A 27,523-nucleotide genomic window follows, 5' to 3' on the forward strand; every position below is an offset into this window, starting at 1 on the left:
TATTTCAAATGTCGATAGCCACAGGTCTAGTGTCAGAGGATTGGAGGGTAAGTCACATTATTCTGCTGTTTTAAAAAGGCTCCAAAAGTAACCCCGGTAATTATTAGACCAATGAGCCTGACATCAATAGAAGGTAAATTAAAGGAAGATGTTCTAAGGGATCGGATATACAATTATTTGGATAGCCAGAAACTGTTAGAGATAACCAATCTAATTGATTTTTTCAAGGAGGTTAACAGGAAAGTTGACAAAGGAAAGGCTATGGATGTTGTCTTCACAGACTTTAGTAAGGCCTTTGACATGGTCCCACGTGTGAGGTTAGTCAGGAATGTGTATTCATACTGAGGTAGGGAAATTAATTCAACAATGGCTGGACGGGAGAATCCAGAGAGTAGTGGTGGACGATTGCTTTTCTGGAGGACAAATCAAGAAAGAGCATATATGGTAAATGGTCGGGCACTGAGGAATGCAGTAGAACAGAGAAATCTGGGAATTCAGATACATAATTCCCTGAAAGTGGTGATACAGATGGATAGGGTTATAAAGAGAGCTTTTGGCATATTGGCCTTCATAAGTCAAAGTATTGAGTATAGGAGTTTGGATGTCATGGTAAAGTTGTATAAGACATTCGTGAGGCCAAATTTGGAGTACTGGGTGCAGTTTTGGTCACCTGACTGCAGGAAATATATCAATAAGATAAAGTTCAGAGAAGATTTACTAGGATGTTACCTGGACTTCAGGAACTGAGTTATAGCGAAAGGTTAAACTGGGTAGGACTTTATTCTCTGGAGCATAGAAGAATGAGGGGAGATTTGATAGAGGAATTTAAAATTATGAGGGGGATAGACAGAGTAAATGTGGATAAGCTTTTTCCACTGAGGGTAGGTGAGATACAAACCAGAGGACATGAGTTAAGAGTGAAAGGAGAAAGGTTTAGGGGGAACATGAGAGGCAACTTGTTCACACAGAGAGTGGTAGGAATATGGAACGAGTTGCCAAAAGAATTGGTGAATGCAAGCTCATTTTTAACATTTAAGAAAAATTTGGTCAGGTACATGGATGGGAGAGGTATGGAGTGCTGTGGACTGGGTGTAGGTCAGTGGGACAAGGCAAAAAAAAAATGGTTCGGTGCTGATGAGAAGGGCCATTTCTATGCTGTAATATTCCATGGTTCTAACTGCTATTCTGTCATTTGCAAATTTAGTGACATTGTTGGAATTTGATCTTGTGATGCAAATGTGGGTCAGTAGCGTGAACAGGAGCAGGTTGAGCATACAGCCCTGAGGTGCACTAGTGCTCAACGTGACAGTATTCGACGTTCTGCTGACAGACTGTGATCTTTCCATGAGGAAGTCCCGAATTCAGTTACAGAGAGGGGTGTTGAGTCCCAGCAAAGACAGTTTCTCCACTAGCCTCGAGGGAATGATCATATTAAACACAGAGCTGAAGTTGATGAACAGCAGCCTGGCCGGCGAGTCAGGACGGAGTGAAGCGACAAGACTATTGCATCATCTGTGGAATGATTTCTTCTGTAGGCGATTTGAAATGGGTCGATAGTGAGGTGTCGAAGATGTCTGTGAAGACCTCTGTCAATTGGTCTATGCAGTCTGAAAGTACCCGATCAGGTATGTTGTCTGGTCCTGTTGCCTTGTGTGGCCTCACCTTCGATAGGGTTCTCCTCACCTCGGCCTCTGTAGGGGGACACAAAGCTTTCTTCAACGTCATCCTGTTCTTCTCATCAAACCATCCGTCGAAGATGTTCAGTCTGTTGGGTAGGGAGCCATCATTGTCCTTAACTTGCAAGGTTGATGTGATCTTGTTATAGTTTTGTTCCCTTACCACATGCGCCTCATGTCACTGGTGTTCCACAGCTGTCTGTGGATCTTCTGTGTGTACTGTCACTTTGCTTTCCAGATTGCATGGGAGAGTTCAGCCCTGGCTGATCTTAGTGCCATCCTATCCCATCCTGAAGGCAGCATCAAGAGCTCTGAGAAGGGCTCAGACCTCTGGCATCCAACCATGTTTTCTGGTTAGTCGTGGTTGTGAAGCATTTGATCTCGGTGACATCCTCAATGCATTTGCTGATGTAACCATTCACTGAATTCGGGTACTCTTCTGTTTTTTTTGTTGACAAGATATTGTAGATGGCTTCCTTCCTGAAACAACTCCAGTCCATGGTCTCAAAACAGTCTTACAGCGTTGCTGTGGTTCCCCCCCCCAACCTGCGGCAACGTCCTGCGAATTGAGCTCAATTTTTTTGCCAGCGGTCTATACACAGGGGTTAGCAGGACAGTTTGTGATTCAAGTAACCAAGTTGGGGGCGAGTTGCAGCCTTGTATACACCAGGGTCGCTGGTGTACACCTGATCCAGGGCATTCTCTCCTTTGGTGGTAAAGTTGACGTGCTGTTGAAATCATGGTAAAACCATTTTCAGGTTGGGGTGACAGAAATCACTGCAAAAAAAAATTACCACTGACTATCCTTTAATCATGGCTGTCCAAATACCTATATATGGGATATATGTGTGTGTGTGTGTATGTGTGTGTGTGTGTATGTATATATATATGTGTGTGTGTGTGTGTGTATAGGATATATAGGTATTTGGACAGCTATAGGCTGATTAAGGACAGTTAGCAGGGCTTTGTGCGTGGTAGGTCATGTTTAATGAATCTTGTAGAGTTTTTTGAGGAAGTTACCAAGATGATAGATGAAGGAAAGGCTGTGGATGTTGTCAGCATGTACTTTAATATGGCCTTTGACAATGTCCCAAATAGGAGGTTAGGACAGAAAGTTAAGACACTAGGTATCCTTGGAGAGGTTATAAACTGGATTCGAAATTGGCTGTGTGGGAGAAAACAGAGAGTGGAAAGGAGTGGTTGCTTCTCAGACTGGAGGCCTGTGACTTGTGGTGAGCCTCAGGGATCTGTGTTGGGACCAATTTTTTTTTGTCTATGTCAATGATCTAGATGATAAAGTGGGAAATTGGACCAGCAAGTTTGCTGATGGCACAAAGATAGGAGATATAGTGGACAGTGAGGAAGATTTTCAAAGCTTGCAGAGGGATCTGGACCAGCTTGGAGAATGGGCCAGTAAATGGTAGATGGAGTTTAATGCAGACAAGTGTGAGGTGTTGCATTTTGGAAGAGCAAACCAAGGTAAGACATACACAGTAAATGGTAGAGCACTGAGGAGTGTGGAAGAGCAAAGAGATCTGGGAATGCAGATACATTGTTCCTGAAGATGGTGTTGCAGGTGGACAGGGTTATAAAGAAAGCTTTTGGCATCTTAGCCATTATAAATCAAAGTATTGAGTTTAGGAGTTGGGATGTTATGTTGAAGTTGTTTAAAAAATTGGTGAGGCCAAATTTGGAATATTGTGTGCAGTTCTAGTCACATAACTACAGGAAGGATATCAATAAGATTGAAAGAGTGCACAGAAGATTTACTTATATGTTGCCAGTTCTTCAGGAGTTGAGGGAAAGATTAATCAGGTTAGGACTTTATTCCTTGGAACGAAAAAGAATGAGGGAGATTTGATAGGTTTACAAGATTATGAGAGGTGTAGACAGACTGGATGCGAGTAGGCTTTTTCCACTTAGACTGGGGGAGATAAATATAAGAGGACATGGCTTTTGGAGAAAGGGGAAAGATTTAGGGGAAACATGAGGGAGAACTTTATTCAGAGAGTGGTGAGAGTGTGGAACAAGCTGCCATCTGACGTGGTGAATGCGGGCTCGATCATAAGTTTTAAGAATAAATTGGATTGATACGTGGATGGGAGGGGTCTGGAGGAATATAAAATGGGAGCAGGTAATTGGGACTAGCAGAATTATGGTTAGCACAAATTATAAGGGCCAAATGGCCTGTTGTTCTGTGCTGTAGACTTCTATGTTTTCACTTCTACATATTTGCTGTACAAAGGTATTAGATGTGACATCTCTTGAACCTTTTTTTCTTTAGTTGTTGATTTTGCACTTTAATGAAAAATGACCAAGTTATATCGGTCTAAGGCAGTGCTTTTCAACCTTTTTCTTTCCACTCACTTTAAGTATTCCCTATGTCATAGGTGCTCTGTGATTAGTAAGGGATTGCTTACAGTGGTATGTGGGTGGAAAGAAAAAGGTTGAAAACCACTGTTTTAATCGTCCCTCATTGACCCGTTATGTGCACGGTTTCAGAACTCCAAAGGAAATGGGCCAATGACAATTTTTCTCAAGCAAATTATTTCAGAAACAGTTGGGTTTAGAGAATTGGTTCTCAACCTTCCCTTCCCACTCACATACCTCCTGAGGGAATCTCTTACTAATCATGGAGCACCAAGGCATAAGGATTACTTAAAGTGGTATATGAGTGGAAAGAAAAATATTGAGAAGCACCGGTATAAGGCCTTGAGCTCCCTTGTCTGCCATACAACTAAATTCTTCTTTCAGGATGAAAGAATCTTTTAAGTAGGCGGTTGAGGAGGTGATGGGTGGGTGATGCAATGAATAATAATTTGTTGTTGCTGAACTATGCCACAATTAAATGGCAGTGCAAACTTGATGGGCTGAATGGCCTAATTTCGCTCCCCTGTCATGTGGCCGAGCTGATAAAAAGTTGTGTAAGATGGCTAAAAACTCAAGGTGTTGCTCTCAGCAGGACCACGCTTCATCTCCTGGTGCATTGCCCCTTGACAGTAGATTGAGTTGTAAAGACTTAAAACAATCCTCTATTGGTGTTGCCCAAATTGCTTTTTGTTTTCATCATACACTCCCTGGGGATTTGAGGTTGTTGCAGCTGCTCAGATTGTTTGCATTGGATTTGGAAATTTTCTTTTGTGGTTTCAGCATCAGTTTTTAATAAGGCTGTAAAATGAGGCAGCGGTTTCCTCTAAGTGGTGATGGAAGTAGTTATATAGTTTTTGAAGTACTTTTCAAAAAAAAGTTCAGTGCTGTTTATTTAAGTGTAATATTTTCATATTCTGCAAGATGGTACCGTGTTAAATAAAGCGAAATGCTTTGACCATGCTTTTGAAGAATCTTGACGCAAGGCCAAGATTAATGATAATCGAGGTGTCAATTTTGATGTAAGCATAGAACAGCTCTGATAGTCCACTGTCTGACGATTCAGAAATCCTAATGGTGTGCCAGCCGCTCACAAGTAATGTTTAGAACCATCGTCAGATTGAAGTGGGCCCATCTGGTCTGTGCTGACTGTCATCCACTATTGCATGAATCTTGCAAATGCTCCCTGTTTCTTTTTGTTTTCACCATATTCCCATGAAAAAAAAATCGCAGTCCTGCTGCTGGTGCAGACCTGGGAGGGCGGGTCGTGGAGACAGAGCGCTGCTCCGCACAGTCTTACTGCCCAGTCCTGATGCCAAAGGCTTCACATAGGTTAAAAGGACCGACTTTTTTATAAAACCCTACACCTACAGAGGTCTGTGCCCAAGAGCACAGCACCTGTGCTGGGCAGTGTACCATGAAGGATTACAGACTCTGGGAGAACACTACGATCGTCACCTTCCCCCAGCTCTGTCTCCTTATGAACAAATGTGATAAATTATTACCTTGTCCCTTATCACAGCCTTGTCTGAATTGTGAGACTTTCTGAGAGTTCCTGCTTCTGGGTCATTCTGCTTATTCCTTGAAGAAGGGCCCAGGCCCGAAAAGTCGGCAGTATATCTTTGCAGTTCATGGATGCTGAAAAGACCACCTGAGTTCCTCCAGCATTTTAGTGTGTTTTTACTACATTCACAGCATATGAAGCCTTTTGTGTTTCACTCAGAACACCTCCCTCCACCACTGAGAAGTTGAAGCATTGGAGACGACCCCTACAGGGTAGGTGACCATGGCAGTGGAGGATCCATACAGGCTGCTGGCAACTGGCTCATGGGAGTTGGGTATTGGATACAGGATACAAGATGGGGCTAAGGGCAAGAAGGACTCTTGAAGGGTCTCAGGTGCTGAAGGCTTCCTGATCCTATCGGTGATTTGGTCGTGGATCTTGGGCGCAGAGGTTTCAGGAGCACTGGAGGCAAATCCATGAACACTCAGTGTCTTTTGCTTCATTTTCTCTTATTGTGGAAATGGTCATGGTGTCTGTTTGTTTGCCTTACATCAGACTAAAGTTGAATAATATCCTGTATTATTATGTGACAATAAAAGGAATCTTGAACCGTCTCCAGATTCTACCACTCACCTACGCATGATCAATAACTTGGTTCCTTTGTTTTATTCTGCTGTACGTTCAAAATGTTATATTCTCTTCAGTGAAAAACCTGGTGTATGTGTACACACATTTCCAGATGTTTAAGACAGAGAATTGTTTTGTTACTCCAAATACTGTGAAATAAAAATGCATTTTAGCTTTGTATGAAATTATTTTCCCAGCTGGTTTCCACACAGGCGGGTGGTGATTATGGCGGTATCGAGACTAGCGCTTGATTTGGATTAACGTGAGGGAGAGTAGCGCAGCGTCAGCTTCACTCTCTCTTCCCAATTCCCATCTGAATCCAGGACAGGACAAAAGTCGAGATGGCTGGAGATGGGACGAAGCGCAGTGGATTACCAGGACGTCTTGTGCTGTTTGCGTTCCACGACACTTGCAGAGACTGCCTTCATGACTGTTGGACCTTCCGTTGGTCTCGTCCGCTCAGTACGCCAGAGTCTGTCTTCACAAGTTTCTCACACACACCTCGCCAACCCCCTACCCTCCGCTACTCCTGTGGCTAAAGCAGTAAATCACATTTGGCGATGAGCATTTTGAATATAAACTAATTTGTAATTTGTACTCAGTATTCCCACACTATGCAAATACTTCTCAAGCAAACCTTTTTAAATTTAGACATGCAGCACAGTAACAGGCTCTTCCTTTTGACACGTGAGCCCGTGCCACCAAATTACACCCTATTAATCCACACCTGCGGTGCATTTCAAAATGTGGGAGGAATACGGAGTAACGCAAACACTCGAATAATGTACAAACTCCTTACAGATAGTGCCGGAATCAAACCTGGCCACTTGCACTGTGAGAACATTGCACGATCTGCTACGCTAGCCGTGCCACCCTTTATAGCTGTTAAAATGCCATTTTTGTAAAGAGCACCCTTTTCTCCGCCACTCTGGCATTGTTACCAGGTTGTTGTTGAAATTCCATCAGTGCTAATTTAATTGAGGAAGCAACTGGCATGAATATCAAGAAGCATCAATGGAGGAAAATATTGTCTGATGTTGCCGAAGCTCCTTTTCAAGACTGAGGAAATGTAGCCCAGGAGCCAATGTAAAGATAACAGGCTCGGAGGGGTGGAACTGGTAAACCAAGTAGACCTAAAACATTCCAGATAGAGGCAGAGGTTGGCAGGTGCCAGACAAACAAAGGGAGAGGTACGAATAAACAAACAGATTAGCTGGAGGGAGATAAGCCACGCAGAGTGGGAGAACTGAGTTACAGGGTAAGGTTAAACAATTTAGGACTTTATTCTTTGGAGCATAGAAGAATGAGGGGTGATTTGATAGAGGTATACAAGTAGATACAGTAGATACAGTAGAATGCAAACTGGCTTTTTCCACTGAGGTTGAATGAGATGAAAACTAGAGGACATGGGTTAACAGTGAAAGGGGAAAAATTTAAAGTGAACATTAGGGGGATCTTGTTTATGCAGAGAGCTGTGCAAGTGCAGTACAAGCTGACAGTTGAATTGGTAAATGCAGGCTCGATTTTGAAATATAAGAAAAATTTGGACAAGCACATGGACAGAGGGGTATGGTCCGGTTGCAGGTCAGTGAGACTAGGCAGAAACATAGTCTGGCACAAATTAGAAGGGCCTTTTTCTGTGCTGTCGTGTTCTATAGTTCTATTGGAGGGCAAAGACAGCCAGTGCTGGAATCAGATAAGCAGAGATGGTGAGAACGGTGGTGTTAAGAGAGACCAGTTGAGCCAGGCTGATGGGATTGGGGGGAGTGGGGGGGTGGAACAAAAAGGAAGGAGGATATCAATTGAAGGAGAAAGGCATCAAAAAGGGAATTAGAAACCAGAAGAAGAGAGAGGAGACACATGACCTGAAATGAGAAAATTCATTCTTTGTACCATTGGGCTTTGGACTGTCCAAGTTATTCTACTTCATATTTGGCCACACTAGCAGTGGAGAAAAGCTAGGAGAGCATGGGAAAGTGGACTTGGCATTCAACTAGGAGCTTAGGATGGTGTTGTGAGTGAGGAAACAAGTTTGGTAGGTCTTAAAGGCAAGGAGTCTGGACACATAGTTTTGATGGGGAAGGATTTTATTTCTAAAACGCAAGTGTGGAAAATGGTAACAGATGCACTCACACATACACACTGCATTTACAGCAACCGTGGAAAAGTCATAATGGACAATTAATAATGAACGTGAGGAAAATGGTGTGTGAACAAAATACACACAAACACACACACACACACACACACACCATACACACACACACACACACACCATACACACACACACACACACACACACCACACACACACACCATACACACACACACCATACACACACACCATACACACACACACCATACACACACACACACACACACCACACACACACACCATACACACACACACCATACACACACACCATACACACACACACCATACACACACACACACACACACCACACACACACACACACCACACACACACACACACACACACACACACACACACACACACACACACACACAATGAACTGGTACATACAATGATCAAGGAACAATCACATCGTAGTGATTGTTCCTCGACTCAGTACAAGCACGGCTCTGTGCTACAAGGGACTCGAATTAAACGCTCCCAACCCTTTCAACAGTGCACATCTTACCAATAATTTCTCCAACACCCTTCCACATTTCTAGGCTTGGAGTGAAGTCCCGAGCTGGCAAAGAAAGAGAACAAAGAACATATGGCTCCTTTATATGCTGGAGGGTCCAGCCCAGGTCATTACCAGGGAAAATAGCTTGGTGCCAGGAGGATTAATCCAATTACAACAGCCAATTGTCCAAGGCCAAGTCCAGGCAGGCTGGAGAATCCAGACCAGGTAATTTACATGGACCCAATGGCAAGGTATGCACTAATGGGTGGGGCAGAACAAATCCTTAATTGGCAGCTGATTGTTCCCTGACGACGTTGGTGGCAGTGCCGTCGTGTGACAACCACTACCCTTCCCAATGCATATGGCCATTGTGAACAGCCCCCATGTTCTTTTATGCTGGATTCTGTGCAACATTTCCTCAGTCAGAGTTTTGGCCATTCTTTTTTTCTCATTGACGCTGCCTCCAGCACATTGTGTTGAGCTTCAGATTCAACCGTATTCCAGGTCTCCTGCGTGTCTGCAAAAATATCAGCTTCTCTTTGCATCAGTTAACATTTGCTTATTTTGACTGTGTTTAAAAAGCACAGGAAGTCCTCAGGTTACAACAGGGCTTCATCCTGAGGACAATGTAATGCTGAACTGTTTGTAAGGAGTAGCTGCGACAGGAGAGCGAGGAGGCAAGAAGGAGTAGCCACCAGCCTTGCTGACTCTGTCCATATTGGCAGGCATTGATGCATCTGGGCAAGAGTGGGGGGAGGAGGGGGGGGTGATGGTGGCACAGTGTAATGGCGGAGGAAGTATGAATGCCTGCAGCCCACAAAATACATTCCACCTGTCACCCAAAAGCACTCTCGCACTCTTTCTCCTCTCTCCCTATGACTTCTCAGCGATTTTCTCTTCTTCCTTCCCACCTAGATCTACCTGTGACCACTCACCTGTTAGCTTGTACTCCTCCCTCTCTCCTCTCTTCTCCTCCTACCCTCTGCCCCCACCTTTTCATTCAGTCACCTGCCTGCTTTGCTTGTACATGATGAAGGGCCCAGGCCTGAAATGTTGGTTACCCTTTACTTCCTATTGGATGCTGCGTGACCTGCTGTGTTTCTCCTGCACATCTATGTATTGCACACTCGTGAGTATGTTGTGTCCACGATGAGCTTCCATAAGCCTGAGAAGATTTGTAGACACATCCACCCACGAGCTTCATATTTTCTGATCAAAGTCTGTGCTACATACTTGAATTTGCTTCCAGCTATCTTTTTTTCATTTGCAATTCAGTGTGTTTCCTAGTAATAAATCATGTTGACACAGACATGTTTCAGCTCGCACTCTCTGATTGAAGACTGTAAAATAATATGAAGCAACACCAAAGAATTGTTTTCCTAAATGGAAGATATAATTTGGTTGCAATATCGAGAGAGCAGAGTATAAAATGCAAGTTAGAAACATTATCACATCCAGATATCTACCATTATTCATGGTTTATTATGTAAGTTTCCAATTGAACATTATTTGAGAGCTCCAGCATTTGGAAAGTTGGTGAACAAAGATTAAATTTTGAGAAATTCTTCAAAATGGAATTGGTTTCCTCCGAGAAGGTCAAAGACTGATATGATCAAAGTTTTCAAGGAAAACTGAGTCAGACAAACTAAAGTGAGATAAAGAGGAACATTTTCCACTGAGTAGTGTGGTGGAAGGAGACAGTTGTGGATGGGGAGAAAAAAACAATCCGCTGGGGAGCTCAGTGGCATGACCAACATCAGTGGGAGGAAAAGAACCACTGGCATTTTGGGTCAGAACCCTTCATCAAGTAGGAGTGGAGGGTTATTTTTCAAATTGGTGGTCTGTGACCAGGGGTGTCATATATATGTTTTTTAGACTGCAATGTCGGGAAAATTGCTGAAAAAAAATTAAAATAATTACTGCCCACGTGGTCATTCACACTGGGCACCTTTTTAGACTGCAAGTCCCTGAGTGCCACAGTCCCGGTGGTTGGACATGCAGTCGAGAGGATGATCGTCAATTAATTTGTCCTGTTCGATTTACACTGCAAGCTTCCTCCAAAAAGTTGTAGGGGTCCTGCAGGATAAATCGTGGTATAGGAATTGACCCAAATTTCCTGCACCTTCCCTTTTAGACAGCCTGTGTAGTGGCAAAATTCCTTGATTGTGCTGTAACATTTCGGCAGTCCAAAGACCGTAATAAACATTTTGATTAAGAGCGTGGGTGGCAAGATGATGTTTATTGTCATGTACATTGCGCAGACATTCTTACTTTCTGCAGGTGGACAGGTACTTGTGAAAATAGACTACCGTAATCTTTATATCTCATTTGGAGAATGTCATACAAGTTTGCCTCATTGCCTTCATTACCTTGACTTGCCAAAATTATTTTGTCTTTATAAAATTTACATCAAATGTGATTTTTCAAAGATCGCTGATGAATGAAGATTAACTGATGCAAGGAAACAGACTATTTCATTACCTGTTATTGAGCTATCTCTATCCTGTCGGATTGGAGCACTGGGTGGCATGAGCATAACAGGATGCTATCATATAGCACAGGAGAGTTTGTTTAGTTATGACAGGTTTGTTTTCTTTGTTAAGGTTAACTTTTCATAAATTTGAGTATTTTCATGTGCCTCTAAAGTGAGGGCTTGGCGAAGGTTACAGCTGATGAAAGGTTGAAAGATGTACAAGCTATATAAGCCCCTTTCACACTGGTACTGGAACCCAGTAATTATCTGCTTATTTACCAGTTCACCTGCCAGTGTGAATGCACACAAACTGGGGGGGGGGGGGGGGGGTGTGCAAATTGACCTGTGAATTAACCGCCTAGGGAGGTAGTATAATTGCCGATCCATTTTTCCCAATGTGAATGGGACACCCAATGTGCTGGGTCGAATTAAGTGACGTGTTGATGATATTCCTGTGTGCGTGCAGGAACGTGAAGGAAACAAAAGATATTCTTCCAAATAACAACACTGATTTATATTCAATTTACTAAATTTGCAATCCTGATTAATATATTATGATCTTGTATTTAAACTAAATTATTCATGCTTAATTAAAATATAGTTAAGCATTATGTACAGCACAGTATGAGATCTTCAGCCCATGATGTTGTGCCGACCTATATAAACTACTCCAATATCAGAAAATCCTAGCGGGAATAAAGCACACATGAATAAGAGTGTGGGAAAATGCACGCGCAATTTAATGAAGCATACGCACACAATTTATGAAGGACTGTGGAAAAATCGTAGCGGGAATAAAACAGAGAAGAATAAAAGAATGTGGCAAAATATGCGCACAATTTAATTAAACAACCAAATTAAGTAAACTTCAAAAGTTCTGTTTGCTTGTGGCAAGAATACACCCAACTAATTCAGTTATCTTTATTGTTTGTTATTTTATTCAATGATTTTGTCTGCTCATTTATCCTCCTGCTGTTGGGTGTGGGGATGAGTGTGTGGAGGTGTGTGGGGGACGGGGGTGCATATGTTTGTGTGTGTACATTTATCAGTGGTGTGTCTAGGGAAAATAGCGCCTTTGGCAAGCACTAAAATTGGGGGCACCCTCCATTAAAACCTACTTGTGTGGGAAAATGGTAGCAGGGATAACACACACACAAACAAACAATTTATAGCAGGGATGAAATGCACACACACTCACACAACAAAATGGGTATGTACAGCAATCAAAGATATGTCTGTGAGAGACCGAGAGAAGGAAGAGAAAGATGGGGAGAGAGAAAGGTTGGAGAGGGAGGGACAGTGAGAGAGACTGTGGAGAGGCAAGGAGCTAGCTGCCTTTTTCTTTAAAGCCCCCATGTCCCAGTGTGCCTTGCCATAATGAAAGGGCTGTATGTATGGAGCACTCATGGAGGGGTTTCTCTGCTGCATGGAATTTTGCTCAATGCGTCACTCAGGATGTCACCGTTGGAGGATACCAGGTAGGTAATGTGAAAAGGTGCACAGAACCGGTTTTCCTTGGTCCAGTGTGAACGGCCCAACTGGTATTTCAAAATGGTTCGATCACATGCCAATTTATCGGTTTGCCATTGTGAAATTGATGATGTGAATGTATTCCGATCAGAACCAAGACCCATTAGCTGCTTAAATCTGAGCAGATCTGAATCCCATGCTTCTGTATCCAAGGGCAGAACAAAACTGACTGGACATTGCCTCATCTTTCACTGCACCCTTTTGCTACGCCCCTTATTGGAATCCAGTGATGGAATCCTTCATACTGGGATTCCCAGCATTATATTGGGAAATCTTTTCCATGCCACATCAGAATCCCCAGTAATTTCTAAGGGTCTGCCTATCAGGATTAGGGTAAAATTATTTTGTTTTATTCCTTGTTTTTTCTTGCTTTGTTTTAATTCTTTAAAAAAAGTGCAAAATTATTGTTTGGAGAGTATGCAGAGGGATGGGCTTTACATTCTTGAAACATAATGACGAATCTGATGGGATCATTGCAGCCAGGTGGTTATATCACTGTGCAACTAGCATTTTTTTGCAACAATGGATGGCACAGCTGTCAGGGAGGGTTTAAGCTGGCTTGTACAAAATTCTTGACTGAGTATGTGCCCTTGAAAGTTTGTCTCCATTCACTACACAATGGCATGCAAGCTGTAATTCTAACCAAATAGACAGCCCAATGCAGATTGGGTCATACCACAGTGTGTCATCTCTGAAGTTCTTTCCTCACACTACACCACAGAAGCAGGCCCTTCGGGCCTTTCAGAGCATGCTGAAATGTTATTCAGCCTTGTCTGGGAGATCCCGTCACTGAGCACCATTCATGATGGGGATCTCCCAGTGGCCGACCATTTCAATTCTGCGCCCTTTTCCCACGCTGACATGTCTGTCCATGGCCTCATCTACTGCCGAACCAGGGCCACCCTTAAATTGAGGAGCAACACCTGACTGGGCACTCTCTGACCAAATGGCATTTACATCAACGTCTCCGGTTTCTGCTAGACCACTCCCCATTCTCACTCTCTTCCCTATCCCTCTGTGTCCTCCAGCTCTCCACCTTCTTCCCTCTCCACTCACAGCTATTTCCCCCTCCCCCTGTTTTCGCTTGTGTCCTCCCTCCCTTATCCACCTGTGCTCTTCCCCATGCCCCCTCTATCTCTCCATGGAGGTATAGGCAAAAGCTTTTAAATAAATTGAATTGCTTGAAAGGCTGTGACCAGAGGATTCTGGACCAACTTTTGGAAGGTGAAATTTGTTTGTGGAGCTCCTTCTCAAGCAGCAACAATACAACAGACTAAATATCTGCCGCTTTTGTCACAAAGTGTATATTTTTGTCGCTCATCCAGTATAATACTTTCATATAATTTTAAAACTTTTACTTTGCACTCCTTGCATTGACACGTGTTCTCAGTGCTGCATCCTACCCAAGGCTGTTATAGAATTGTGGAAAGTTAAAACGGGCAGTTTTTAATTGTTCAGGGATGTCGCATCGACCCTATGCTGTGCGAACCCAAGTTATGATTTGTTCCACATTCTCTGCGGCAGAGAATCACGAAGATTGGTCTTCTGCATTCTGAATTGGACGTGTGTGTGTGTGTAGGGGGCGGGGGGGGGGGGGGGTGGGAATTGTTGAAATTGATTTCAAGCGGTGGGCCAGGTCTAGCCCACAGCATCTTAATTTCAGAGGTGAATTGAGTCCTGCTCATGTTGACAATGGAACAGGGAAGAGAGATTTCAGTCTGATTGCTCAAGCTGAGATGCTCATTTCTCCTCCTGCTGTTGGGTGTGGGGATGAGTGTGTGGAGGTGTGTGGGGGGCGGGAATTCAGAGGAGATTAGAGGAGGTTGCCCATTCTATATGGCCTGCTCTCACTCCATATTCATGTAGACCAAAGTTCTACTAATACTCTTTCCAATTATAGTTACATGCAATGAGTTTTTCCTACGTGAATGCTAGACATTCACTAACCTTTGGGGTGAAAATGATTTGTTCACCAATTCCCTGTTCTATGCTATAGTCCTCTCTGTTGAGGGAATGAGGCCTATTATAATTTTATACACACCTTGTCTGAAAGGAGATTATACATTCTCCCTGTTTCTGTGTGGATTCCTCCGGGTTCTCTGGTTTCTTCCCACCGTTCAAAACATATTAGAGGGTTGTAAGTCATTTGGGTGTAATTGTCCTGTTACGGTGCTGTATGTCTATATCTAAAATTAACTTTACTATGGCTTCCTTTGTTCCAGCAAAAAGGAACCATGTGCAAAAAATATTACAACTACATTTATACTCTTTTACCCTCGCATCCTCAACTGAGCCATCTTCTTGTAACCAAGTAACCAGAATGGTGAACAGAAGTGTTGGTTACCCTTCACTTCTTATAGATGCTGTGTGACCTGCTGAGTTTCTCCAGCACGTTCATAATTTGCACTTGATTCCAGGATCCACAGACTTTGTTAAGTACAGTACTATTCAGACTGTATTTATTCAACAGTCGCTCAGTTACACCAGAAGAGCAATGAATGCCAGTGAATCTTGTAAACTTTTAAAAGAAATTATGACTTAACTGGTGTCATCCAATTAGTATGTTTTATTTGGAAAATGTACAATTAGGTTGTTTCTTTACATTGTGCTTTGCTTATCCAAGTCCAATATGAATGAAGATAAACATTTCTATTATGGAACCTGGGTGAATACCACTTATATACATCACTCAGTTAAAGAAACAATCTTTCACTTCTACAAGTTCCTGTCCTGTCACAGTCCATTTATTTCATGGGTTTCAATCGTGACAGTGCCCTATTCTTTCCTAAATCCATGCTGGGATGTGTTGAAGACAGATAGATTTTTGAAGAATAGGGGAATTAAGAATTTAATGAGCAGGCCAGATCAGCCATGATCTTATTGAACAATGGAACAGGCTCGACAGGTGGCCTACTCCTGCTCCTGTTTCTATATTCTTAACCAATTGTACTTCTCATCAAAAAAATATAATTAGATAAAATTTTCTTCAACAAATCCTAGACGCTATTTGCCTTTTGTGTTTCAGGGTATACCTCAATTCCCATGTGCCAAAGCATTATACAACTACGAAGGAAAAGAGCCCGGTGATCTCAAGTTCAACAAAGGTGACATCATTATCCTCCGGCGACAAGTGGATGAGAATTGGTATCATGGGGAAGTCAATGGTGTTCATGGGTTTTTCCCCACCAATTTTGTTCAGATTATTAAACCTTTACCTCAGCCTCCACCACAGTGCAAAGCTCTTTATGACTTTGAAGTGAAAGATAAGGAAGCGGACAAAGACTGCTTACCATTCTCGAAGGTGAGGGTTTAATCTTCCACTGATTCTAGTTTTTGGCAGTGTCTGAATGGAATTATGCCTCATCTAATGTATCTTAATGATACATTAAGAAATATGTGATACATATACATGACATACATGATGCATGATAGTTAATGAAAATTTAGGTAGCAATCAAAATACCGAATCTTAAGTTTTACTGCAGCTGTAGATTTCAGTAGATATAAAATATCAGAGACTGTCCCAATCATGTTATGTCAAATACATCTTTGAGAAAGGTTTTGTTTATTTTGTAAACTTGGATTGCTGGTTTTCCTGGTAAATTTTTTTTTCCTCCCCTTCAGGATGATATTTTGACAGTGATACGCAGAGTCGACGAAAATTGGGCTGAAGGAATGTTGGGAGACAAGATAGGAATATTCCCCATTTCATATGTTGAAGTGAGTGTCATTTTCAGGAACTGGGATATTCATATGTAAATCTTTCATTAACATTTGTGTTTGTAAACGATTAACTTTTCAGCCAGGATGCTAATATGGGACTAGGTTTTCTGACAAAGATTTTGTTTGTATGTTCGGGTGAAATATTTATTCCAGCATAGATGTTGATGAGGCCCTATTGGAGTATTGTGTTCAGTTTTGGTCACTGTGGTACAGGGAAGGTGTTATCTGGAGAGTGTACAGAGAAGATTTATGAGGATGTTACCACAAATCAGTGGGGGGAGCCTGAACTAGAGGGAGAGATTGACTTTATTCTTTGAAGCAGAGGAGGATGAGGGATGATCTCATAGAAGTGTGCAAAATCATGAAATGAATGCAAATCGGTGGGGGGAGCCTGAACTAGAGGGAGAGGTTGACTTTATTCTTTGAAGCAGAGGAGGATGAAGGATGATCTCATAGAAGTGTGCAAAATCATGAAATGAATGCAGAGAGTCTTTTGCCCAGATTAGGGAATCGGTAACTAGAAGACATCGTTTTAAGGTGGGGGGGAGAGGTTTAATAGGGGCCTGAGAGGTAATGTTTTTTGTTACACAGAGGATGGTGAATGCATGAAACGGAGGAGGAGGTTAAGGCAGACAGTATTGCAGAATTTAAGAAAAAATTGGATGGATGGGATGGTTTTAGAGGGGATATGAGACAAACGCAGGCAGGTGGGACAAGTGCTGTTGGAATATTTTGGTTAACCTGGACAAGTTGGGCCTAAGGGGTTGTTTCCAACACTCTATGACGTTGAATCTGACAGTAAGAAACAGTTTTCAGATTGTTGCATTTGTATCAATGACAAGAAGAGCGGTCAATTGCCAGCCAAGGGTTAATGTTGATCATGGGAGAGAACTGAGATGAGCCTGTTTACGTTGATCACACTAGTCAGCCTGTGATTTTAATCACGTTATTCCTCTCTGTCTTGTACCACAGTCACGAGAACAGGTAAAGTAGGGCACACAAGTACTTATTAAATTCACTTCATTGAAACATTGCTTTATCTGCCTCTCTATTCAACCAAATGCATTTCTAACTACAAATTATTCAGCAGGGGAGATGTAACTCTATTAATGTTGTGAGAAAGTGCAATTTAAACAACTATTCCCTTATCATTTATTTGGTTTGATTTTCTAGCATTTTATCTTTATTAAAGACAGTTCCTTCTTTCAGCTATCAGACTCCTGAATGAACGTATAACAGTGCTCTAATGCAACAGTTCTCAACCTTCCTTTTGGCAATGGCCCTGTTTGAACTCTGCTCAAGGTTTTTGGTGAAGCAGTCAAGTTTAGTTGGTTTCTTCCATACTTGTCTCCTATCGACTGCATAAGAAGCATTAAAAATATTTATGTTATGTGAGCTGAAAAGAAAACAAGACTTTTCTGTGGGGCCCCCATTGAGGATCGCTGGTCTAATGCCACCCTCGATTGTTAACTGATCTTCCTTTTCATTGTAATTCTGTACTCTGTACGTAGTTCTCTTGACTTTGCTGTATGAAAGTTCGAGAATACCTGTTGCTCCTTTCTCACTACGAGGTATTTTGTGACAAATAAACTTAAAACTTAAAAGAGCCATCCGTTGTTCTGAATCACAATTCAAATTTGGCTTTGAATTCCAGCACTTAAGAACAAGGGCAGGAGTGGGGACCATTTGGTGCATCGAGCCTGCTCCGCCACTCAATAAGATCATAGCTGATCTGGCTCTGGACTCAGGTCCATTTACCTGCCCTTTTTTTTTATAACCCCTTAATTCCAAAAATCTATCTGAGTGCCATGCTGAGAGAGGTCTGAGTCAGAAGCTATTAGCCCAAGCCCATTTCAGAAGTGGACTCTAAAGCCGGATAGAGTTAAACAAGAAACACTGCAGACACTGGAGTTGTGTGCCATACACAAACGTGCTGGAGAAACTTAGCAGGTCACACATCTATTAGGAAGCAATAGCTAACTAACATTTTGGGTCTGGACCCTTTGGATACTGCATGATCTGCTGAGTTACTCCAGCAGGTTTATGTGTTGCACCAAAGCTGGATAGATGCTCCATATGTCCAATTTGATATTGTGTCCAGACTGTTGATCAGTCTGGACACACTTGAAAACAAGTGCATCATTGTCCCTCTTAGGTAAACACAGAAAATCTTACAGCTTTATTTTAAAGTCAAGCTGGGGAGTGCTTTTGGATTCCTGGCCAATATTTATCTCAAGCACCATCACCACCTGGCCATTATCATATTACTGGAGTTAAATCCTGAGTTCTAAGTGGCAACACTGAGTTCCAAGTGGCAACTTTAAAGTATTCTTAACACACTAAATGAAATTAGGATTGTTTCTCCTGCTGCCAACCATACATCTCTCAACCATGATTTCTAAAGCATTCAGATTTAATCAGTGTTGCCATTTCCTCTCCTGTACCTTATCCTGACTGCATTCCATCTCCGTTCCCTCTGCAATCCGACTGACCCACAACCTTTGTTCCTTTGATCTGCTCCCATCTCAGCTGTTGATCGTCGATGTGTTCTTTTCTTATAGTACCATCCCGGTCCCATCAAAATTGCCGTCATAAACTCCTACCTATTGTCCTATTCCTTAACAATGGTGTTTCTAACTTGTTGCTTGATTTTGATTTCTCTCATTTATTTTCATGAAAATTGTATTTATGAAATACTTGTATATGTATTGTTTTACTCTGATTGATGTAAAGTTGTGCATGGATGAAATAAAGTTGCTCGTAAGTCATGCCAAGATGTTCGTATGGTTTGCATCAACTCAAACACCACTCTGCTTGTTAGTACACATTTTCATGTTTATTTAATGTTTGAAAAAATGTGACACAAATGTCATTGTTATTCTGATATGGAAAGCAGCAGATGTGCTCACAGCACCAACATTTCTTCAGATTGTTTGCAGTCAAACTGAAAAGCAGAAATGAGAGATTTAAATTAATTCAGGTTGCACTTCAAATTAAAATTCAAACCCTGATCACTGAATTGCATCCGTTCATTTCCATAAAACCATAAGATAAAGGAGCATAAGTAGGCCATTGAGTACTCTCTGTCATTCTGTCATGAGCTGATCCATTCTCCCACTCCCCTGCCTTCTCTCCATAGCCTTTCATACCCTGACTATTCAGACGCACATCAAATTCTGCCTTAAATACACTCAACAACCTGGCTTCCTGGTGGTAGCAAATTCCAGAGGTTCACCACTCTCTGGCTGAAGAAATTCTTCCACATCTCTGTTTTAAATGGGAGCCCTTCAATCCTGAAGTTATACCATCTTGTCCTAGACTCCCCAACCATGGGTAACAACTTCATCTACTCTGTTACCTTTCAGCACTCAAAATGCCCTCATTCTTTTGAAATCCAAGGAGAACAGTCCAAGAGCTATCAAACGTTCAGAGGTATTCAGCACAAGAAGGAGTTTTGGAGTATATTGTGAATTAAATTTATAACCCAACAGCAGTATATACACTTACAATATATTGTAGTTATATACTAATCTTTTATTTTGTGGTTTGGGTGTTTATTTTTTGTATTTCCAGTTCAACTCAACAGCCAAACAGCTGATACAGCTGGATAAACCTTCAGCCTCCCCCTCTGGAGGTGGCAATTCGGGAGAAGGAAGCAGCAATGCATCAGGGGCTACTCAGAACAACTCTACCCAGAAACCCATCGACACGACAAAGAAGAACACCAAAAAGCGCCATTCGTTCACCTCGCTAACCATGTCTAACAAAGCATCCCAGTCATCTCAAAACCGCCACTCCATGGAGATCAGCCCTCCAGTTCTGATAAGCTCCAGCAACCCGACTGCCGCGGCACGCATAAATGAGTTGGGTGGACTCTCCTGCAGTGCACCTTCTCAGGTAAGTTGCCTTGTTGTATCGGAATCTGAATGGAAATACTAGAGTTTCAAAAATTAAAATAAAATGCATAAAAATACAGTGATCTGGAATGAAGTACCTGAAGCAGCATTAATTGTGCCATGGCAAAGGAAATTGGACACATGCAGATCTCTGGGGAAATGATAGGCTCTATGAGAGTAATTGGTACTTCTTTTAAAGACACAATAGATTGAACATCTTTTATTGCCGTATAACTCTGTCAAACAGTGGGCCTTTTGCTCTCTTGTGATGTTTTTGCTCCAATGTTGAAATTTTCTCAATGTAATCGTGAGTTTGTGTAGTCCCCAGTTAGCCTCGAGGCAAGTCATAGATTTGAGTTGCTTATGTTCTCTCAATTCCACTGTGTCTAGAGTGCTCTTGAAAACAATTGGTTCAATTACTTCCCCCTCCCCCCCCCCCCCCTCCCACCACCCACATCCTACTAACAAGAGAAATAGCATGGAGAGTGACAAGATAAATGGTATTGAATAGATTGTTGCAGCTTAAGTGAACATTATTGAATTCTTTTGTTAAACTGAAGAATCCAGTAAGAAATATTTCTCGACGTCTCCAGCACTGCTTTCAGTGGCCATGTCTCATTACTTTGAAGGATGAATGGCCTGCCATCTGTTTATGTGGTAGCAAAAGATAAAAAAATTATTGGATATAAATGGAGAGAAGATGAATAGAGTGTTATATAGCCTGGTTGCTTCAGTTTCCTTCAGTGATAGAGTTGGAATTGAGTGGAGGCACTTTAGAGCTTGCTAAATAGTTTTGCACAATGCCATGTAAACTAGAATCTGGGAATGGTCGGGGTACATGTTCACTTTAATGGTGATGATGGATGGTATGTTGAGAATTGTAACAGAACCTGGCCAAAATGAATATTCCATCATAAGAAATGGGAGCAGGACAGGTCAACCAGCTCCTGGTGCCTGCTATACCATTTCAGTATGATTATGCCTGTCTCAACATAAGAATTAAGAGCAAGAGAAGGCCATCCGGCCCTTCGAGCCTTCTCCGCCATTCAATAAGATCGTGGCTGATCTGATGATAGGCTTATCTCCTCCAAAAGCTGACTTCTATCCTAAGGACATCTCACTCCATCAAGCCTATTTCAGCCAAAGGAAGTCTGACTTGGTCAGATTCTTGCACTATATGTCTTCTGCCCCACCCTTTACACCCATGGTTCGTGTGCCGTGGCCAAGCAAGCTGGGACGTGGCAGCGAGGTCCTTGGGTCGTAGGTTTTATATCGGAGTGGCCTTCTCCTATGCAGGTTTCTTACCCGGGCTGGAGGGGCCTGCCTCCCCTCCTAGGTCGGTCCATACTGCCCGGACCGGGGCCGAGGCCGCCGCAGCTCACCCTGTGCCTGGATTGGGGCCGCCGCCTCCCACTCTCTGCCCGGATTGGGGCCTTCGCCAGCCCCACTCGACCGAGGCCGGGGCCGCTGTCTCCCCCTTGCTCCTGCCCAGATCGGGACCGCCGCCGTCTACCCTTCGCCCGGACCGAGGCCGGGGCCGCTGCTGCTCTCCCTGTGCCCGGACTGGGGCCGCCGCCTCCCACTCCCTGTCCGGACCGGGGCCTCCGCCTGCCTCACTCGACCGAGGCCGGGGCCGCCGTCTCCCCCTTGCTCCTGCCCGTATCGGGGCCGCCGCCGTTTACCCTTCGCCCGGACCGGGGCCGGGGCCGCTGTTGCTCTCCCTGTGCCTGGACTGGGGCCGCCGCCTCCAACTCTCTGCCCGTATCGGGGCCTCCGCCTGCCTCACACGACCGAGGCCGGGGCCGCCGTCTCCCCCTTGCTCCTGCCCGTATCGGGGCCGCCGCCGTCTACCCTTCGCCCGGACCGGGGCCGGGGCCGCTGCTGCTCTCCCTGTGCCTGGACTGGGGCCGCCGCCTCCAACTCTCTGCCCGTATCGGGGCCTCCGCCTGCCTCAAACAACCGAGGCCGGGGCCGCCGTCTCCCCCTTGCTCCTGCCCGTATCGGGGCCGCCGCCGTCTACCCTTCGCCCGGACCGGGGCCGGGGCCGCTGCTGCTCTCCCTGTGCCTGGACTGGGGCCGCCGCCTCCAACTCTCTGCCCGTATCGGGGCCTCCGCAAGGATCGACAATGCAAGGATCGACAATGAGATAGACAACAGACTCGCCAAGGCAAATAGCGCCTTTGGAAGACTACACAAAAGAGTCTGGAAAAACAACCAACTGAAAAACCTCACAAAGATAAGCGTATACAGAGCCGTTGTCATACCCACACTCCTTATCGGCTCCGAATCATGGGTCCTCTACCGGCACCACCTACGGCTCCTAGAACGCTTCCACCAGCGTTGTCTCCGCTCCATCCTCAACATCCATTGGAGTGCTTTCATCCCTAACGTCGAAGTACTCGAGATGGCAGAGGTCGACAGCATCGAGTCCACGCTGCTGAAGATCCAGCTGCGCTGGGTGGGTCACGTCTCCAGAATGGAGGACCATCGCCTTCCCAAGATCGTGTTATATGGCGAGCTCTCCACTGGCCACCGTGACAGAGGTGCACCAAAGAAAAGGTACAAGGACTGCCTAAAGAAATCTCTTGGTGCCTGCCACATTGACCACCGCCAGTGGGCTGATAACGCCTCAAACCGTGCATCTTGGCGCCTCACAGTTTGGCGGGCAGCAACCTCCTTTGAAGAAGACCGCAGAGCCCACCTCACTGACAAAAGGCAAAGGAGGAAAAACCCAACACCCAACCCCAACCAACCAATTTTCCCTTGCAACCGCTGCAATCGTGTCTGCCTGTCCCGCATCGGACTTGTCAGCCACAAACGAGCCTGCAGCTGACGTGGACTTTTTACCCCCTCCATAAATCTTCGTCCGCGAAGCCAAGCCAAAGAAGATGTCTTCTGCATATCTTACATGTTTCAATGAGACTCCCTGTCATCTCTGCACCATCGTTTTAAGATGCTCTTTAATCTGTGGCTGGCCTTCATGGGGAAGGTGGAGAACCCTTGGTGTATCCAGCTTCTCTATTGCTCTTCTAATCACGTTATTTAATGGTCTGACTTCTACTTGTCATCCCTGGCTGTTGCCCACATTTGTAAGTTGAGAAGGTCTGATTCATATTGGCCACTGCATGTTGTAGAGATGAAAGACACTGTTTGGTCTCCTCGACATACACTTCAGCCATCACCCTGTTGAACCAACACATTGCACTCATTGCATTACAGGGTTGTATTATAGACTGCCCAATAGTCACCGAGCATTGGAGGAGCAAATCTGTAGAGAGCGAGCAGACAGCTGCAGGAAACATAAGGTTGTGATAGGAGGAGATTTTAACTTTCCACCTGTTGGGTGGCATGGTTAGCACAGGGGCAACGTTCTTACAGACCCAGCAATTGGGGACTGGAGGTTGTTAGAATCTTGTGCTGTCGGTAAGGAGATTGTACGTTCTCCCCATGTCTGCGCGGGTTTTCCCCTCGGGCTCAGGTTTCCTCCCACTGTTTAAAACGTACAGGGGCTGTCGGTTAATTGGGTGTAATTGGACAGCACAGGGCTCATGGGCAGAAAGGGCCTGTCCGTGCGATGTGCATGTATTGCACACCAAGGAACCTCACTGTAACATTATGTGCCACCTCCTTTCTCTCAATCAGAAGTATGCCCTTCTTTTCCATCCACCGCCCTCCCAACCTTCTCTACCTCATGGATTAACAAGTTTCCTCTCTTACAATTTTTAATAAACTGTCTCAGATCTGAACTATTGGACTGTTTCTCATAACACAGACACTCCATCATGTGCTGTGTTTTTCCTGCAATCTCTGTTTTTATATAAAATTGTTTGCAGCCATTTTAAACATTGAGACGAGCTTCTAAACAAACATTTAACCCTCTGGTGAATCTACCATTTCCTAGCTCTTTAATGTTGTTCATCTCTAATCTCAAGATCAAGTTTATTATCATCTGACTGTACAAGTACAACGTGACGAAACAACATTCTCCAGTCCTTGATGCAAAACATGCAGATACACAATCAGACATAACCCACATACAGACAAACAATACACGCACATACAGTAAAAATTCTCATTATCCAGCACCTCAGGGGATCGTGGATGCCAGAAATGTGAATTTTCTGGTTGACTGAGGCTCAATCTTCCAAAGCATAACTAATACATCTGCATTAAAACTGCACTGTTTAAAAGACAATAGAAAATTGTATTCTTTAATTTGGTAAAACTCACTTTAATCAAGTAATTCCTTTAACTTACAAAGTTTAAATTCAAACCCTGGTCGATGCCACAGTAACAGCGTTGCACTAACCATTACACTAACTGTGCCGCCATCATAATTGAACCCCCCTCCCCCAAGTTTATAGATAAAGTCTTACTAATATACTAAAGACTAATAAAAAAAAGACTCTAATTAGGCAAGGATGTAACTGCGTGCTACTCGAAAGAAAAACGCACACGAGCGCAGTCAGGTTAAGCTCTGTGCTTTATTGGGGGCTCAGGCCCGACTTTTATACCTCTTGCATTCTCGCCCTTTCCCTCTTATTTTTCTTTGGCTTGGCTTTGCGGACAAAGATTTATGGAGGGGTAATGTCCACATCAGCTGCAGGCTCGTTTGTGGCTGACAAGTCCGATGCAGGACAGGCAGGCATGGTTGCAGCTGTTGCAAGGGAAAATTGGTTGGGTGTTGGGTTTTTCCTCCTTTGTCTTTTGACAGTGAGGTGGGCTCTGCGATCTTCTTCAAAGGAGGTTGCTGCCCGCCGAACTGTGAGGAGCCAATATGCACGGTTTGAGGCGTTATCAGCCCACTGGCGGTGGTCAATGTGGCAGGCACCAAGAGCTTTCTTTAGGCAGTCCTTGTACCTCTTCTTTGGTGCACTTCTGTCTCGGTGGCCAGTGTAGAGCTCGCCATATAACACAATCTTGGGAAGGCGATGGTCCTCCATTCTGGAGACGTGACCTACCCAGCGCAGTTTGATCTTCAGCAGCGTGGATTCGATGCTGTCGGCCTCTGCCATCTCGAGTACTTCGATGTTGGAGATGAAGTCGCTCCAAAGAATGTTGAGGATGGAGCAGAGACAACGCTGGTGGAAGTGTTTTAGGAGCCGTAGGTGATGCCGGTAAAGGACCCATGATTCGGAGCCGAACAGGAGTGTGGGTATGACAACGGCTCTGTATACGCTAATCTTTGTGATGTTTTTCCGTTGGTTGTTTTTCCAGATTCTTTTGTGTAGTCTTCCAAAGGTGCTATTTTCCTTGGCGAGTCTGTTGTCTATCTCATTGTCAATCCTTGCATCCGATGAAATGGTGCAGCTGAGATAGGTAAACTGGTTGACCGTTTAGAGATTTGTGTGCCCGATGTGGGGGGGCTGGTAGTCATGGTGGGGAGCTGGCTGATGGAGGACCTCAGTTTTCTTCAGGCTGACTTCCAGGCCAAACATTTTGGCAGTTTCCGCAAAACAGGACGTCAAGCGCTGAAGAGCTGGCTCTGAATGGGCAACTAAAGCGGCATCGTCTGCAAAGAGTAGTTCACGGACAAGTTGCTCTTGTGTCTTGGTGTGAGCTTGCAGGTGCCTCAGATTGAAGAGACTGCCATCCGTGCAGTACCGGATGTAAACAGCGTCTTCACTGTTGAGGTCTTTCGTGGCTTGGTTCAGCATCATGCTGAAGAAGATTGAAAAGAGGGTTGGTGCGAGAACACAGCCTTGCTTCACGCCATTTTTAATGGAGAAGGGTTCAGAGAGTTCATTTCTGTATCTGACCCGACCTTGCTGGTTTTCGTGCAGTTGGATTACCATGTTGAGGAACTTTGGGGGGCATCCGAGGCGCTCTAGTATTTTTCAAAGCCCTTTCCTACTCACGGTGTCAAAGGCTTTGGTGAGGTCAACAAAGGTGATGTAGAGTCCTTTGTTTTGTTCTCTGCACTTTTCTTGGAGCTGTCTGAGGGCAAAGACCATGTCAGTAGTTCCTCTGTTTGCGCGAAAGCCACACTGTGATTCTGGAAGAACATTTTCGGCCACACTAGGTATTATTCTATTTAGGAGAATCCTAGCGAAGATATTGCCTGCAATGGAGAGCAGCGTGATTCCCCTGTAATTTGAGCAGTCTGATTTCTCGCCTTTGTTTTTGTACAGGGTGATGATGATGGCATCACGAAGGTCCTGAGGCAGCTTTCCTTGGTCCCAGCAGAGATTGAAAAACTCATGCAGTTTGGCATGCAGAGTTTTGCCACCAGCCTTCCAGACCTCTGGGGGGGATTCCATCCATACCTGCTGCTTTGCCACTTTTCAGTTGTTCAATTGCCTTATATGTCTCTTCCCGGGTGAGGGCCTCATCCAGCTCTAGCCTTAAGGGCTGTTGAGGGAGCTGGAGCAGGGCGGATTCTTGGACTGAACAGTTGGCACGGAAAAGAGATTGGAAGTGTTCTGACCATCGGTTGAGGATGGAGATCTTGTCGCTGAGGAGGACTTTGCCGTCTGAGTTGCGCAGCGGGCTTTGGACTTGGGGTGAGGGGCTGTACACAGCCTTTAGAGCTTCGTAAAAACCCCTGAAGTTGCCAATGTCCGCGCTGAGCTGGGGTCGTTTGGCGAGGCTAATCCACCACTCATTTTGGATCTCCCGGAGTTTGCGCTGAAGATAGCTGCATGCGCGACGGAAGGCTTGTTTCTTCTCTGGCCAGGACAGCTTTGTAAGGTGAGCCTGGTGGGCAGCTCGCTTCTTTGCCAGCAGCTCCTGGATTTCCTGGTTGTTTTCTTCGAACCAGTCCTTGTTTTTCCTGGAGGAGAAGCCTAGTACCTCTTCAGTGGATTGCAGTATGGCAGTCTTCAGCTGATCCTAGAGGGTTTCAGGGGACAAGTCCATGAGGCAGATTGCATCCTCGAGCTTTGCTTTGAGGTTTGCCTGGAAGTTTCCTCTCACTTTGTCTGACTGCAGGTTTCCAACATTGAACCTCTTTCTGGGGGCTTTACTGTTCCTGGGCTTTGGCTTGAAGTGAAGGTTGAGCTTGCAGCGAACTAGCCGGTAGTCAGTGTGGCATTCCGCGCTGAGCATGACCCTGGTGTGGAGCACATCTCGTT

General features: G+C 44.3%; 1 protein-coding gene across 2 annotated transcripts in view; it reads left to right on the forward strand.

Annotated features, from left to right (window-relative positions):
* Window positions 1–27,523, forward strand: part of sh3rf1 (SH3 domain containing ring finger 1) — a 226,605-nt gene that overhangs the window by 137,409 nt on the left and 61,673 nt on the right. The window contains exons 3-5 of one of the 2 annotated variants that reach the window (XM_069941645.1): window positions 15,857–16,132; window positions 16,456–16,551; window positions 20,128–20,451. In XM_069941645.1, coding sequence (XP_069797746.1) covers window positions 15,857–16,132; window positions 16,456–16,551; window positions 20,128–20,451 — 696 coding nt within the window. The remainder of the gene's footprint in view (window positions 1–15,856; window positions 16,133–16,455; window positions 16,552–20,127; window positions 20,452–27,523) is intronic. The other variant, XM_069941652.1, reaches the window with a different exon arrangement.

Source organism: Narcine bancroftii, chromosome 1 (assembly GCF_036971445.1).
Source record: "Narcine bancroftii isolate sNarBan1 chromosome 1, sNarBan1.hap1, whole genome shotgun sequence".
In the NCBI taxonomy this organism is placed as follows: Eukaryota; Metazoa; Chordata; class Chondrichthyes; order Torpediniformes; family Narcinidae; genus Narcine; species Narcine bancroftii.